Below are 16,715 nucleotides of genomic sequence, written 5' to 3'. Positions count from 1 at the left end.
TACTTGCACAGACCTTATTGGTTTTTGCACGTTGCTTGCTTGTCCAACCTGTTGGATGTGGTCTATCATTGGTTATATTGTGTTTCTTGGATTTACAGTTAATTAATGCAAGAAAATTAATCTCAGGGCTGTATGTGTCAGCACACAAGTACTTTCATAACAAAGAGTAACAGATACATTTGTAATAAGGTGGACAGTTGTTAAAAAGCCTCTTCCCTAATGCAATATCTTGGTTCCGGATTGTTTTTTTCAGACATTGATGAGTGTCTTGATAGTAACCCCTGTTCCATGAAAAACAATTCTTATTGTGTCAATACCGAGGGCTCTTTCAACTGCACATGTCTGAGCGGATATGAAGGACCCAATTGCACAGGGGAGTAATATAATGAAATATTGAATAGTCCCTGGAGAAGAATTAGGTTTTTTAAACCAGTTGTTCACATTTGTCTTTTAGACTCTGAATAATTTGATAGCTTTTTCATTTTCTACAATTTGTTTCAACTCTAAGCAGAAGTTGGATAACAGTAATTTCATCAGAAAAGTAATTTGTGTGAAAAATTTGCAAATACAGTATAAAGTAAATATAATTTTGCTTTACATGTTAAAACTTAAAATTGTTGGCAATGTTGGCAAAGCCTCCATTTACCTACTTAATTTCTCTCGAGGTGTTTTGTTTTCCTTTTCAGTTGATCCCTGCTCAATTTCTGCAGTTGCCTCACTTTATTATATGAAGAAGATAATAAACTTATTGAACATTTGTAGGATGGATTAATTGTGAGGGATTGTAAGGGTGACTGTCATGGCAATAGAAATACACTTTCTATGCTGAAGCACCCTTTCATACAGACAAGAGTTTATAGGGACCATATACAAATATAGTTGCAAGGCATCCTGCATCCCTATCTCCCACATGTGCCACAAAAATGCAGTAGCCCCTTGTATCATAAGGTGTCCCATTACAAGCTGAGTGGCCCTTTAAATGGCACCAGACCATAAAATGGAGCTGTGCTCCTTATTCCGTAATTGACTGACAAGCAACAGTTTAGATCTGGGGGTTCCAAATGGGTTGGGAAATCAATACACCTGTTGCCAACCTAAATTGATGTTATTTGTTACACGCCTGAAACCAGGAAAATATCAAAAACAAATTGCAAATCTAGGCGCTGCATTCTTTTTCAATTTAATCTATAAGGTTTTTTTTAATGACCATGATTTGAATTAATTTTTGATTGGCTGGCTTTAAATCATTCTAAACAATTCAAGTTTTAATCGTTCTAATTATAAGGATGCCTGTTGATTCGTGTGTGCTTAAATTTGAAGCAGATAATAGTGCTAATGGCAAGGATTCTGTGCTAGCTCGGAAGGGTTTAGCAACTGGCAGTGAAAGGGTGGAAATATATGAATTGTTTTCCTGATGATGGTTAGCAACATAAGTAAGTTATCATCATAAGTAAGGTAACATCTGATTTATCTGTTTTAGTTTGTGTTGCTCTTTGGTAAGTTAATAAGACAGATATATACCAAGAACATATTTACACTATTTCTGCCCAGTCTATGCTGTTTTGGCAATGACAAAACCAACAAGAACGATGCAAATAACTCCCAATGAAATCCTAAACTGGTTTTGGCAGTACTTGGTCCTTTGTTTTCAGCTTCATCGTTTGTAATCACTGACTGATTCTCAGTCTCTGATGTTCTCCTGATGATGCGAAGCTCAGTTGTAGGTGGTATAATTAGGAATTCAATATGCAAGGTGCAGGACTAGATTACACACTCTTTGGATTTAATTCGCTGCACAATATTGCAGGAAGCGTACCCATTTATCACATGCAAATCTTTGAAATGTACACACTTGCATATTTAATCTTGAGCTGAGACAACTGGATACCACAGTAAATTTAGCGACAATTGTAAACATAGATGTTCTATCGTTATTTTGGAATAAATAGCAATGTATTGTTTGTGTTTATTCTTTCAGATGTGAATGAATGTCTTGATAGTAACATTTGTTCTTGGAAAAACAATTCCTACTGTGTCAATACGAAGGGCTATTACAACTGCACATGCCTGACTGGATATACAGGACACAATTGCACAGGTTTGTAGCAGTGAGTAATAGAAAATTCGCATTGAAAAGCTGTCTTTGCTGAGTAAATACTTATTAGTCACTCTCTGCCAGATTTTTAAAAAAATTATAACCAAAAGGGAGAGACAATGATATTGATAGTTGCAGCTGGTTTGGAAAGTTGTGGTCAAAGCCCTCCCCACCATTGACCACATCTACACAGAGCACTCTCACAGGAAAGCAGCACCATCATCAAGGACTGTCAGTATCCAGGCCATGCTCCCTTCTCGCTACTGCCATCAAGAAGAAGGTACAGAAGTCTCACAACCCTCACCACCAGGTTCAAGAACAGTTATTACCCCTCAACTATCTGGTTCTTGAATCAAGGGGGATAACTTCACTTGCCCCATCATTGAAGTGCTCCCACAACCTATGAACTCACTTTGATAGACTCTTCATCTCCTGTTCTCAATATTTATTCCTTAAATATTTTTTTTTCGTTTGTACTTGCACAGACCTTATTGGTTTTTGCACGTTGCTTGCTTGTCCGTCCTGTTGGATGTGGTCTATCATTGGTTATATTGTGTTTCTTGGATTCACTGTTAATGCCTGCAAGAAAATTAATCTCAGGGTTGTGTGTGTTGACACACAGGTTCTTTGATAATAAAGAATAACAGATACATTTGTAATAAGGTGGACAGTTGTTAAAAAGCCTCTTCCCTAATGCAATATCTTGGTTCCGGATTGTTTTTTTCAGACATTGATGAGTGTCTTGATAGTAACCCCTGTTCCATGAAAAACAATTCTTATTGTGTCAATACCGAGGGCTCTTTCAACTGCACATGTCTGAGCGGATATGAAGGACCCACTTGCACAGGTGAGTAATATAATGAAATATTGAATAGTCCCTGGAGAAGAATTAGGTTTTTTAAAACAGTTTACATTTGTCTTTTAGACTCTGAATAATTTGATAGCTTTTTCATTTTCTACAATTTGTTTCAACTCTAAGCAGAAGTTGGATAACAGTAATTTCATCAGAAAAGTAATTTGTTGTGTGAATAATTTGCAAGTACAATATGAAGTAAATATAATTTTGCTTTACATGTTAAAACTTAAAATTGTCAGCAATGTTGGCAAAGCCTGCACTTACCTACTTAATTTCCCTTGAGGTGTTTTGTTTTGCTCCTCAATTGATCCCTGCTCAATTTCTGCCAACCGTTGCCTCACTTTATTATAATATGAAGAAGATAATAAACTTAATTGAACATTTGTAGGATGGATTCATTGTGAGGGATTGTTAGGGTGACTGTCATGGCAATAGAAATACACTTTCTATGTTGAAGCACCCTTTCATACAGACAGGAAATTCTCGGGAGCTTATACAAATGTCTGTTGCAAGGCTTCCTGCATCCCTATCTCCTACATGCACCACAAAAATGCGTAGCCCCTTGTATCATAAGGTGTCCCATTACAAGCTGAGTGGCCCTTTAAATGGCACCAGACCATAAAATGGAGCTGTGCTCCTTATTCCGTAATTAACTGACAAGCAACAGTTTAGATCTGGGGGTTCCAAATGGGTTGGGAAATCAATACACCTGTTGCCAACCTAAATTGATGTTATTTGTTACATGCCTGAATCCAGGAAAATATCAAAAACAAATTGCAAATCAAGGCTGTGCATTCTTTTTCAATTTTATCTATAAGGTTTTTTTTAATGACCCTGATTTGAATTAATTTTTGATTGGCTAGCTTTAAACCATTCTAAACAATTCAAGTTTTAATCATTCTAATTATAAGGATGTCTGTTGATTCGTGTGTGCTTAAGTTTGAAGCAGATAATAGTGCTAATGGCAAGGATTCTGTGCTAACTCAGAAGGGTTTAGCAACTGGCAGTGAAAGGGTGGAAATATATGAATTGTTTTCCTGATGATGGTTAGCAACATAAGTAAGTTATCATCATAAGTAAGGTAACATCTGATTTATCTGTTTTAGTTTGTGTTGCTCTTTGGTAAGTTAATAAGACAGATATATACCAAGAACATATTCACACTATTTCTGCCCAGTCTATGCTGTTTTGGCAATGACAAAACCAACAAGAATGATGCAAATAACTCCCAATGAAATCCTAAACTGGTTTTGGCAGTACTTGGTTCTTTGTTTTCAGCTTCATCGTTTGTAATCACTGACTGATTCTCAGTCTCTGATGTTCTCCTGATGATGCGAAGCTCAGTTGTAGGTGGTATAATTAAGAATTCAACATGCAAGGTGCAGGACTAGATTACACACTCTTTGGATTTAATTCGCTGCACAATATTGCAGGAAGCGTACCCATTTATCACATGCAAATCTTTGAAATGTACACACTTGCATATTTAATCTTGAGCTGAGACAACTGGATACCACAGTAAATTTAGCGACAATTGTAAACATAGATGTTCTATCGTTATTTTGGAATAAATAGCAATGTATTGTTTGTGTTTATTCTTTCAGATGTGAATGAATGTCTTGATAGTAACATTTGTTCTTGGAAAAACAATTCCTACTGTGTCAATACGAAGGGCTATTACAACTGCACATGCCTGACTGGATATACAGGACACAATTGCACAGGTTTGTAGCAGTGAGTAATAGAAAATTCGCATTGAAAAGCTGTCTTTGCTGAGTAAATACTTATTAGTCACTCTCTGCCAGATTTTTAAAAAAATTATAACCAAAAGGGAGAGACAATGATATTGATAGTTTCAGCTGGTTTGGAAAGTTGTGGTCAAAGCCCTCCCCACCATTGACCACATCTACACAGAGCACTCTCACAGGAAAGCAGCACCATCATCAAGGACTGTCAGTATCCAGGCCATGCTCCCTTCTCGCTACTGCCATCAAGAAGAAGGTACAGAAGTCTCACAACCCTCACCACCAGGTTCAAGAACAGTTATTACCCCTCAACTATCTGGTTCTTGAATCAAGGGGGATAACTTCACTTGCCCCATCATTGAAGTGCTCCCACAACCTATGAACTCACTTTGATAGACTCTTCATCTCCTGTTCTCAATATTTATTCCTTAAATATTTTTTTTTCATTTGTACTTGCACAGACCTTATTGGCTTTTGCACGTTGCTTGCTTGTCCGTCCTGTTGGATGTGGTCTATCATTGGTTATATTGTGTTTCTTGGATTCACTGTTAATGCCTGCAAGAAAATTAATCTCAGGGTTGTGTGTGTTGACACACAGGTTCTTTGATAATAAAGAGTAACAGATACATTTGTAATAAGGTGGACAGTTGTTAAAAAGCCTCTTCCCTAATGCAATATCTTGGTTCCGGATTGTTTTTTTCAGACATTGATGAGTGTCTTGATAGTAACCCCTGTTCCATGAAAAACAATTCTTATTGTGTCAATACCGAGGGCTCTTTCAACTGCACATGTCTGAGCGGATATGAAGGACCCACTTGCACAGGTGAGTAATATAATGAAATATTGAATAGTCCCTGGAGAAGAATTAGGTTTTTTAAAACAGTTCACATTTGTCTTTTAGACTCTGAATAATTTGATAGCTTTTTCATTTTCTACAATTTGTTTCAACTCTAAGCAGAAGTTGGATAACAGTAATTTCATCAGAAAAGTAATTTGTTGTGTGAATAATTTGCAAGTACAATATGAAGTAAATATAATTTTGCTTTACATGTTAAAACTTAAAATTGTCAGCAATGTTGGCAAAGCCTGCACTTACCTACTTAATTTCCCTTGAGGTGTTTTGTTTTGCTCCTCAATTGATCCCTGCTCAATTTCTGCCAACCGTTGCCTCACTTTATTATAATATGAAGAAGATAATAAACTTAATTGAACATTTGTAAGATGGATTCATTGTGAGGGATTGTTAGGGTGACTGTCATGGCAATAGAAATACACTTTCTATGTTGAAGCACCCTTTCATACAGACAGGAAATTCTCGGGAGCTTATACAAATGTCTGTTGCAAGGCTTCCTGCATCCCTATCTCCCACATGCGCCACAAAAATGCGTAGCCCCTTGTATCATAAGGTGTCCCATTACAAGCTGAGTGGCCCTTTAAATGGCACCAGACCATAAACTGGATCTGTGCTCCTTATTCCGTAATTGACTGACAAGCAACAGTTTAGATCTGGGGGTTCCAAATGGGTTGGGAAATCAATAAACCTGTTGCCACCTAAATTGATGTTATTCGTTACACGCCTGAATCCAGGAAAATATCAAAAACAAATTGCAAATCTAGGCGCTGCATTCTTTCTCAATTTTACCTATAAGGTTTTTTTTTAATGACCCTGATTTGAATTAATTTTTGATTGGCTAGCTTTAAACCATTCTAAACAATTCAAGTTTTAATCATTCTAATTATAAGGATGTCTGTTGACTCGTGTATGCTTAAGTTTGAAGCAGATAATAGTGCTCATGGCAAGGATTCTGTGCTAGGTCGGAAGGGTTTAGCAACTGGCAGTGAAAGGGTGGAAATATATGAATTGTTTTCCTACTGATGGTTAGCAACATAAGTAAGTTATCATCATAAGTAAGGTAACGTCTGATTTATCTGTTTTAGTTTATCCCCTGATATAAAAACAATTAGCATGTCAAACCGTCTTCCTCTAGTTTTGACCAACACAGCAGCTATCAATATACTCACTGATTAAAATCCAGACTAATTATTCATGTCAATGGATATTTAACAGTGCTAGAATTAAATCAAAACAATTAATGCAACACCATTTCTTTCTGTGAAATAGCTAGTTATATCAGGAATCTGATGCATACAGAGTCAACTCAGATAGCCAATATGGATTGGAATATATTCTGACAATTTCTAATTAGTTTGTTGAAGTCCACTAAATGGTCACTTTTGCAGGACTAGAGAAGAGAAAGATTTTGCCTAAAGTTCATGGCAAACAAAACTATAAGGCATAGGAACAGAATTAAACCATTGACCTATTGAGTCTGCTTCACCATTTAATCATGGCTGATCTTCTTTTCCCCTCCTCAGCCCCCTTTCCTGGTTTCTCCCCTTAACCTTTGATGCCACGGCCAGTCAAGAACCTACCAATATCTGCCTTAAATACACCCAACAACCTGGCTTCCAGGGCTGCCTGTGGTAACAAATTACCAAATTAAATACCATCCAGCTAAAGAAATTTCTCTGCATCTTTGTTTTAAATGGGCGCCCCCCCCCCATCCTGAGACTGTGCTTGTCCTACACTCCCCAGCATGGGAAATATTCTTTCCACATCCTGTCTGTCTAGGCATTTCAACTTTCAAAGGGTTTCAATGAGATTCCCCTTCATCATTCTAAATTCCAGCAAGTACAGGACCAGAGCCATCAAATGTTTTTGGTAGGATAAGCCTTTCATTCCCAGAATCATCCTTCTGAACCTCCTCTGAACTTTCTCCAATGCCAGCACTTCTCCTTTTATATAAGGAGGATAAAACTGTTCACAATACTCAAGGTGAGGCTCAGCAGTGCCTTATAAAGCCTCAGCATCACATCCTTGCTCTTGCATCCTAGACCTCTCAAAATTAATGCTGACATTGCATTTGCCCTCCTCACCACTGACTCTACCTATAAGTTAACCTTTAGGGTGTTCTGCACAAGGACTCTCAAGTTCCTTCACATCTTAGATTTTTGGATTTTCTCCTCATTCTAAAAACAATTTGCACATTTATTTCTACAACTAAAGTACATGACCATGTATTTTTCAACATTGTACTTTATTTGCCACTTTCTTGCTCATTCTCCTAATCTGTCCAAGTCTTTCTGCATTCCACCTGCTTCATCAACATTACCTGCCCCTCCACCAATCTTTGCATTATCTGCAAACTTGGTAACAAATCCATCTATTCCATTATCTAAATCATTAATATACAACATAAAAAGAAGTGGTCCCAACACCCACCATTGTGGAACACCACTAGTCACTGGCAACCAACCAGAACAGGATTCTTTTATTCCCACTCGCTTTGTCCTACCAATCAGCAAATTCTCTAACCATGCCAGTAACATTCTTGTAATACCATTGGTTCTTAGCTTGGTAAGCAAACTCATGTGTGGCACCTTGTCAAAGACCTTCTGAAAGTCCAAATATACAACATCCACTACATCTCCTTTATCTATCCTACTTGAAATCTCTTCAAAGAATTTCAACAGGTTTGTCAGGCAGGATTTTCCCTTAAAGAAACCATGCTGACTTTATCCTATCTTGTCCTGTGTCACCAAGTCGTCCATAACCTCATCCTTAACAATTGACTCCCATCTCTTCCCAACCACTGAGGTCATGCTAACTGGTCTATAATTTCCTTCCTGCTGCTTTTCTCCTTTCTTAAAGAGTGAATGCAGAACCTGCCTTGCCTTTCACAGACATAGATATTATGTTTTCATCTCTTATCTGAGATTACAGTATTCAAGTTGCAGATTTGTTTGCAACACGCAGCTGCCAGCTGACAGGAAAGATAACACAGCAAGGATATCCGATTCTGAGACTTTCCGATGATATATGAAGAGAAGAGACAAAAAATGGGCTATATCTGATTATTTTGCCTGTTCATTTTCTCCAACTGAGCCCAAGGCAAATTCAATTTACAGTTGAACACCAATGATCAAATATTCATTTGGGACATACAAGGAAGCTTAAGAAATACATTAATAAAATCCTCTGAAATTATTTAACTATGAAATTATGCCCATTGCCCTGATCAATTCCTGTATCACAGAAGAATCAATAGTTGGGACATAGCAGTACCTTGATGGCATTATATAAACAGGGCTTATGGTAACCATAGTTTCCTGGAAGGATATGAAGGAAATTAACAATGTCAGGCTTCTGACGACATCTTATACAATTTATTTGATTAGAACTATGTTTTCTGCTATTTGTGTAACTGATATTTTTCTCATTTTCCCAGCTTTAACCACTTCTGAAACTACATTAGAAAGCACATCCACAGGGCAAAGTACAACCTTGAGACCTTCTACAACTGTGTCTACATCAACTGTGACACATCATCCATTGCAACATTCCTCCCAAAATAGCAAGAAAAAATTTCTAAAATAAAAGCAATTGACATATCAAACAGTCTGCCATTAGTTTTCACCAAAACAACAGCTATCAAAATATTCAAAACTGAAAATCCAGCCAACTTTTTTTTTACCAATTTACATTTAAAAGTGCTAAAATCAAACTCAAAAAAAATTAAACATAATTTAATGCTGTGTGATGGCAAGTCATGTCAGCAATCTAAAGCATGCAATGATTCAAGTCAAATTTGTAAATGTATGTTCAAATATGTATTCACAATTTCAAAACAGTCACTTGAAGTGTATTCAGTTATGTACTGTGTAATATCATGGTAACATTTGAGTGCTTAACCAAAAGAAAAGTATTCCACGCTTGAACTGTGCCTCTGTAATCTCAGATCCCAGCACCTCAGCTGTCATTTCTTTCACTCAACATCTTCTAGATAGTGGAAGCCTGCATAGTCTTTCCAAAGATATATTAATTGGCAACACATCCTAAGCATTAGGTGATGCCTGATCACTGACCCTCCCAATTTTTTCTAATTTAGCCATATCCCAGATCACTTTACTGTTTAGTACCATCACATATCGAACCTTTCTATTAATATAGCACTGTGCAGTTATGAGAAGTTTTCAGAAGTTGATTAACTTCTCTGAAGGGATGTCCATTGCCTTTATCACTTGCTGTGACATGGAAGCTGATATATCAGTAGTTCAATTGCACCTGTTACCACACTGGTGATTACCTGATGATAATAGTTAATTAAATCAAATAAATAAGGTTATCTTAGACTTCTTAGGACATATTATAAAATTAGTTCAAAAGCTGCCATGTGGTTAACGGATTTTTCTCTGCATACTTCTGACTATCACATTCACAGAGCAAAGTAAAACTTTGACCTCTTCTCCATCTGAGTCGATATTGACAATGGCAGATATCATTAATTGCAACATTGTAGTCCAAAAACAAGCAAGAAATGAACAAATAATATAAATGTGTCTTGCTCACCTGGCTTTCTGTAAGCTTCTGCAACTCACAATGTTCAAAATCTGCAATAAAATAAAACCAATCAAATTCATTATGGCATTTGAAATTAGGTACCTAAAAGATCAAATTCGGAAAGCAATTTAATGCTCAGAATTCTCCTGTGAAGTCACCAATCTAATGCACCCAGAATTCAAAGTGAAATTGCAAATGCTGATTGAAATATGCAGGATCAACATTAATACAATCTCTCAAAGACTGCTACATTATAGACTGTAGAATGGCAGGGTGTCATATGAGTGCATAATCAAGAGAAATGGCCCCGCAAGTCATGTGCCAAATGCATGTAGAATTGAAAATCTGTTTACATATCTGGGTTGAAATATGTTCAGTACCATTTGAAAATAGGAAGCTTCTACAGTCTATATTATAGACTGTAAAATAGCAAGTGCATAACCTAGAGAAATAATTCCATGCCAAAATTTACTTGTTCATCAATATCACATTAGTCAAAACTTGAAATGCTGTTGCTAAACCTATTGTTTAATCATTTGTGACATTTAGTTCTCCTCTGTATGACTGCTGCTAAAGCAATTTATCTTCTTTATGGCTGACTAAAGAGGATTATTAGATCTAGAAATGTTATCTTGCCTTTCATCACATAGAAGTTGTTTTGGCATATTTAATCTTAGATCTTGACCCCTTCTTTCATGACATCTTTGGCTGCAAGCTGGAAAACAAGAGGCAAACATAATGCAACATCATTGTCTTGTCTTTCCAAAGATAAATAATTATCAATACAAGTGACAAGCAATACCTGATGCCTGATCACTTCTTAAAAGTAGCCAAATGCCAGATCATTTTGCAGTTCTATACTGTGAATTATTGACAGCTTCCATTCATGTAGAATAGTGCATTCAGGAGAATTTTAGAAAATAATGTAATTCTGCTCATTTGTCATATCATGGAGGCATCTTTAGATGTGAAGTAGCAGCGGTCCTATGGCACCTGTTACCACATAGGTTCCAGCTTCTGTAACTTCTGAAACCACAGCAAGCATGTCCCCAGAGCAATGAACAAACTTGAACCCTTCTGTGTCAGCATCAACAGCGACTGGTACCATTCATTGCAACCATGTCCTCCAAAGGGCATTTCTACAAATAGTAAGAATTTATCTCATCAAACTAACTTCTTGAACTTTTCTCCAGTTCTACAATATTCAAAATTTACAATAAAATAAAACCATCCAAATTCATATTTTCATTGAATATTAAATAGTGTAAATGTTTGAGTAGAGAAAAGTTACATGCTTGGAAATGGTTAGTGGAGCTAGTTATTTATGTAGAGTTCAAATTTGAAATGCAAATATGCTTGCACAATTTCTAGATGATTACTTGAAGGCCATTCCATTATACTCTGTAGAAAAACATTGTAACTTTTGAATGCTTAACCAAGTAAAATAATCTAATGCCAAGGTGATATCTGACAGTAATTTAACTCAACATATTCAGAGCTCAAAATGCTACCCACACAGCTTCCTGTTTAATCAATAGTTTTAGTTCTCCTAATTTTGATTCAAAGTTCAAAATAAATTTCAAAGTTCAGAGTAAATTTCATTGCAACAATCTTACTGCTTTGTTGTAGCACAATGGGGTTATTGGATCTAAAAACATGTTTTGCCTTTTACATTCAGTGATGTTGTTTTACATTTTAGTATCAGTACCAAGTACTTCAGCCTCACTGCTTCGTGAACAATCTGTGCCACAAGCACAAAATGACACAGAAAAATGAACCTCTACCTCCTGTTTAGTCTTTCCAGGATGTGAGATGCAATAGAAGAAGGATGATTATTGCTTCTGCCAATTTACCCCAAAGTGACCAAACCCTAGATAACTTTGTAATTTCATACTATGAATTATTGAACAATTCTTTAGATGTAGAACAGTGCAATCAGGAGAATTTTAAGAAAGATTATTAACACCCCTGAAAGTGTCTATTGGCTTTGCCACGTGTTACGTCATGGAAGCTTCTTTAGTTAGGAAACTGCATGATGGTATGGATCTGCTCCTATAGCCCTTCCTTTTCAATGTCTGACGTGCTGTGCATTCAGAGATGCTCTTCTGCACACCACTGTTGTAACATGTGGTTATTTGAATTACTGTCACCTTCCTGCTAGCTCGAACCATTCCTGCCATTCTCCTCTGACCTCTTGCATTACAAGGCATTTTCATATACTGAACTGCTGCTAACTGGATGTTTTTGACTTTTCACACCATACTTTGTAAACTCCAGAGACTGTTGTGCGTGACAATCCCAGGAGTTCGGTAGTTTCTGAGATACTCAAACTACCCAGTCTGGCACCAATAATCATTCCAAAGTCACTTAAGTCACACTACGTCCTCATTCTGATGTTTGATCTGAACAACAAGTGAACCGCTTGACCATGTCTGCATGCTTCTATGTATTGAGTTGCTGCTACATGATTGGCAGATTACATATTTGCTTTAACGAGCAGGTGTACAGATGTACCCAATAAAATGTCCACTGAATGTATAGTGCAAATTTTAAACATGCATCTTCCATTACCTTCCTGGAATAAATAGCAATACATTATTTCTGGACCATCCCTTTGGATGTGGATGAATATCCTTATACTAAAATGTGTTCTTGAAGAAACAATTCCTGTTGTGTCAATACTGAGGGCTCTTTCAACTACAGATGACTACACTTTGAACTGTACTCTGAAAGGGTGTTCATGTTTGCCATTGCTGAATAAATCACAAAGTTCTTTAACCCATGGATTTTAGAGGAATTAGTAATGATCTTTGAACAATAACTAGATTCTGGGGTGGATCTGAAGGACTAGAAAATTACACATGTTACTCCACTCTTTAAGAATTAAGGGAGGCAGAAAAAAGGAAATGTTAGGCCAGTTAGCCTGACTTCAGTGGTTGGAAATATTTTGAAGTCTATTACTAAAGATGAGATTTTGGGGTACTTGGAGGCCAATGATAAAATAAGCCAAAGTCAGTATGGTTTCCGTAATGTTCAATCTTCCTTGACAAATCTATTGGAATTGTTTGAGGAAATGAAAAGCAGAATAGATAAAGGAGTGTCAGTGGATGTTGTTCACTTGGATTTTCAGGTCTTTGACAAGGTGCCACACAAGAGGCTGCCTAACAGGATAAGAGCCTATGGTATTATAGGAACGATTGGATGGAAGATTGGTTAATTGGCATGACACAAAGAGTGAGAATAAAGAGAGCCTTTTCTGATTGTCTTCCAGTGACTAATGGTGTTCTGCAGTGGTCGGTGTTGGGAGTGCTTCTTTTCATGTATGTCCATGATGTGGATGACAAAATTGATGGCTTTGTGGCCAAATTTGTGGCAATGCGGGTAACATTGAGGAAGCAGGGAGTCTGCAGAAGTACTTAGACAGATTCAGAGAACGGGGAGAAGAAAAAGTGGCAGATGGAATATAGTATCAGGAAGTGTATGGTCATGTACTTTGGTGGATATAATAAAGGCATAGACTATTTTATAAACGGGAAGAAAATTCAAAAATCAGAGGTGGAAATGGACTTGTGAGTCCTTTTGCAGGAATTCCTAAAGGCTAACTTGCGGGTTGAGTTGATGGTAAGGAAGGCGAATGCGGTATTAGCATTCATTTTGAGAGCACAAGAATATAAAAACAAGGGTATGATGCTGAGACTTTATAAGGCATTGCTGAAATTGCACATGCAGTATTGTGAGCAGTTTTGAGCCCCTTATTAAACAAAAGATATACAGGCATTGGGGAGGGTTCAGAGGAGGTTCATCAGAATGATTCTGGGAATGAAAGTGTTGATGTATGAGTAGTGTTTGAGGGCTCTGGGCCTGTACTCACTGCAGTTTAGAAGAATGAAGTGGGATCTCATTGGGGTTTATTGAATATTGAAAGACCTAGGGGTGGAGAGGATGTTTCCTATCATAGGGGAGTCTAGGACCGGGGGAACAGTGTCAGAATAGATGGACGTTCATTTAGAACAGAGTTGAGGAGGAACTTCTTTTGCCAGAGGGCAGTTAATCTGTGGAATTCATCGCCGCAGATGGCTGTGGAGGCCAAGTCATTGACTATATTTAATATGGAGGCTGGTAAGTTCTTGATTAGTTAGGATATCAATGGTTACAAGGAAAAGGCAAGAGAATGAGGTTGAGAGGGATAATAATAGACTTGATGGGCTGAATGGCCTAATTCTGATCTTATTGTCTAAAAATTCAAATATAGACTAATTTGAGTTGTTTCAATAGCTATATAAATGATAAATACAATTGGTAAATAGAATCTCTGATCCAGATAATTTAATTATTCAAACATGATCTCTGAATCCCTTAAGAAATAAATATTATCTCAGATTTTAATTAGCTTTTGATTCTATTAAATGTCTGTCTAATCGCAGGCTTATATTCTAATCTTTATTTTGCCTTTTTACATAACAATTTAAATGTAATATATTTTGTGTATTTTATTCCTGCTTTGTAGACTGCATATAACTGTGAACGTGTTTCAATATGATTGAATGAAATGCCTTGCTCTTGTTTGCCCCACAGCTGTGAATTTCTTTAATCAGTTTATCTCTTTCTGTCATACAGCTATCGACACTTGTGTCCTAGCCTGCACAAATGCAGAATGTTTCTTTGAATACTTCAATGAGCCTGCATGCCAGTGTAATCGAGGATTTGAAATGGGTGAATCAAATACAGTCTGCAGAGGTGTGACGTTATTCAAATTAATCTTACATTTAAAGATGATAAATTCTTTTACTTGACAAGTTTGAATAACAATGTATTTGTGACATCTGCTTTGTGAATTATTTAACAGCCTCTGATTTTGATTTAAGGCTGCCAATTTGTTCCATATTGTTCAGCTGATCTCAGCTAGTATTCCTTTTTCCATCTGTTTTTGCAGATATCAATGAATGTGACTCATCAAACAAATGTGGACAAGTATGCAAAAACACTCTTGGTAGTTATGAATGTTTGTGCTGGCCTGGTTATCTGTTAAATCAAGGAGACAAAAAAAATTGCAGTGGTGAGTCTCAACTTTGCATTAAATGCATAGAAGAAGCAGCTTACAGAATTGTGAAACTTTGGAATTCTCTATTTTAGAAAACTGTGCAGACTGCTTCAATGAATTTTCACAAGATTCACATAGAGAAGTCAAAAGTTAGTGAAAACCAGCAAGAAAGAGACCTACAGTAAATCCAAGCTTCACAACATATTTCATGTTCTGCAGTCTATCAGTGAGAGTGATAACAAACCTGATTCTGATTCTAAAGTTGACCATAAATAATAAACCAATAAACAGCAAAACCAGGCTGAGGGGCCATATTGTCCCATCATACTCCAACTTCATATGATTGTATGTAATTTATGAAATGCAATTAATGATTTTGAAATCAAATTGAAAAATAAATTTCAAGAATAATGCATTCCCTTCCAGCTTTCTCCACTGTATATTGATCATAGTTTGCTTTAGAGAATAATTGTCAATATATTCTAGAACCACCTTATTTACATTTCATGACCTGGTGATTTTATCTTCATCTCAAGCTTTGTATCTAAGACAAACATCCCAATCTATTATGAAATCTAAATTAACACATATTAGTTGTGTTTGACTATTTAAACAGTTTATAGGAAGTGGTTGGCTGAAGATATGTCTCTACCAAAGGCGTTTCTTTCTTCCACTAGCCTGTGGGTCATCCTTAGGCAAGGTGTAGCACCTGCTTGGTCCCTAGATCAGGGTCATTGAAGCCATGGGAGCAGGTGGTGGATGGTGGTATGAGCAGCTGGTGCACAAGTCCTGGTTATGCAACCATTGACGCCGGGCAGTTTCTGAAGAGTACTGAAAGGAGCTGCCGTCACATGTCTTGTAAAGACAAATGATCAAGGTTAGCCGAGGTGCAACAAGTGAAGGAGTGAGTGAGGGGATTGGCTGACAAAGAGCTGTTGATTTAAAACCGGTTGGGACCGTCCAGCAACACAAACGTTCGAGGTCGGCCGAGGTGCGACAAGTGAAATGAATTAGTCAGAATATCAGCCAATGTAATCAAGGTTTGCTCTAGGGGAGCAGCCTTGTCGAGGGAAGTGCCTTGTGAGAAAAGTGCGAGTCTTTGCCTCAAGAGTCTTCGGCGAGGTGGCTGAATGAGGAGACTACGCCACAATTGGAGATGGTGAGAAGTGGTGAAGAAATGACAGGTCAATTGATTCAATGTGATGCTTGCATGATGTGGGAGGTCAGGGACGTTGATGGTGCCTCTGGCTACTACAAATGTGGAAAGTGTGTCCAGGTTCAGCTCCTGAAGGACCGTGTTGAGGCATTGGAGAAGCAACTGGACGACCTCAGGTTCATCCGGGAAACCGAGAATCCTCTGGACAGGACCTACAGCGAGATCATTACACCGAAGATACTGGAAGAGAGAAGGGGGGAGGCAACAATGAGGAAGGGATGGATGCTTGGGGTACAGGGGACCCCAGGGAATGCACCTCTTGAAAACAGTTTCACCCTCTTGGAAGCTGTCGGGACAGAAGACATTGCCAGTCTGAGAGGCGGACAGGTCTGTGAGTCAAAAATTGGCACTGAAACAAAGC

General features: G+C 37.4%; 1 protein-coding gene across 1 annotated transcript in view; it reads left to right on the top strand.

Annotated features, from left to right (window-relative positions):
- LOC140197010 (uncharacterized) overlaps positions 1–16,715 on the top strand; it is a 227,344-nt gene that overhangs the window by 62,010 nt on the left and 148,619 nt on the right. The window contains exons 28-33 of the mRNA XM_072256942.1: positions 1,979–2,098; positions 2,823–2,942; positions 4,556–4,675; positions 5,400–5,519; positions 14,715–14,834; positions 15,031–15,153. Of these exons, the coding sequence (XP_072113043.1) occupies positions 1,979–2,098; positions 2,823–2,942; positions 4,556–4,675; positions 5,400–5,519; positions 14,715–14,834; positions 15,031–15,153 (723 nt within the window). The remainder of the gene's footprint in view (positions 1–1,978; positions 2,099–2,822; positions 2,943–4,555; positions 4,676–5,399; positions 5,520–14,714; positions 14,835–15,030; positions 15,154–16,715) is intronic.

This window comes from Mobula birostris, chromosome 4 (genome assembly GCF_030028105.1).
Source record: "Mobula birostris isolate sMobBir1 chromosome 4, sMobBir1.hap1, whole genome shotgun sequence".
NCBI lineage: Eukaryota > Metazoa > Chordata > Chondrichthyes > Myliobatiformes > Myliobatidae > Mobula > Mobula birostris.
This window is presented reverse-complemented; position numbering and strand designations above follow the sequence as displayed.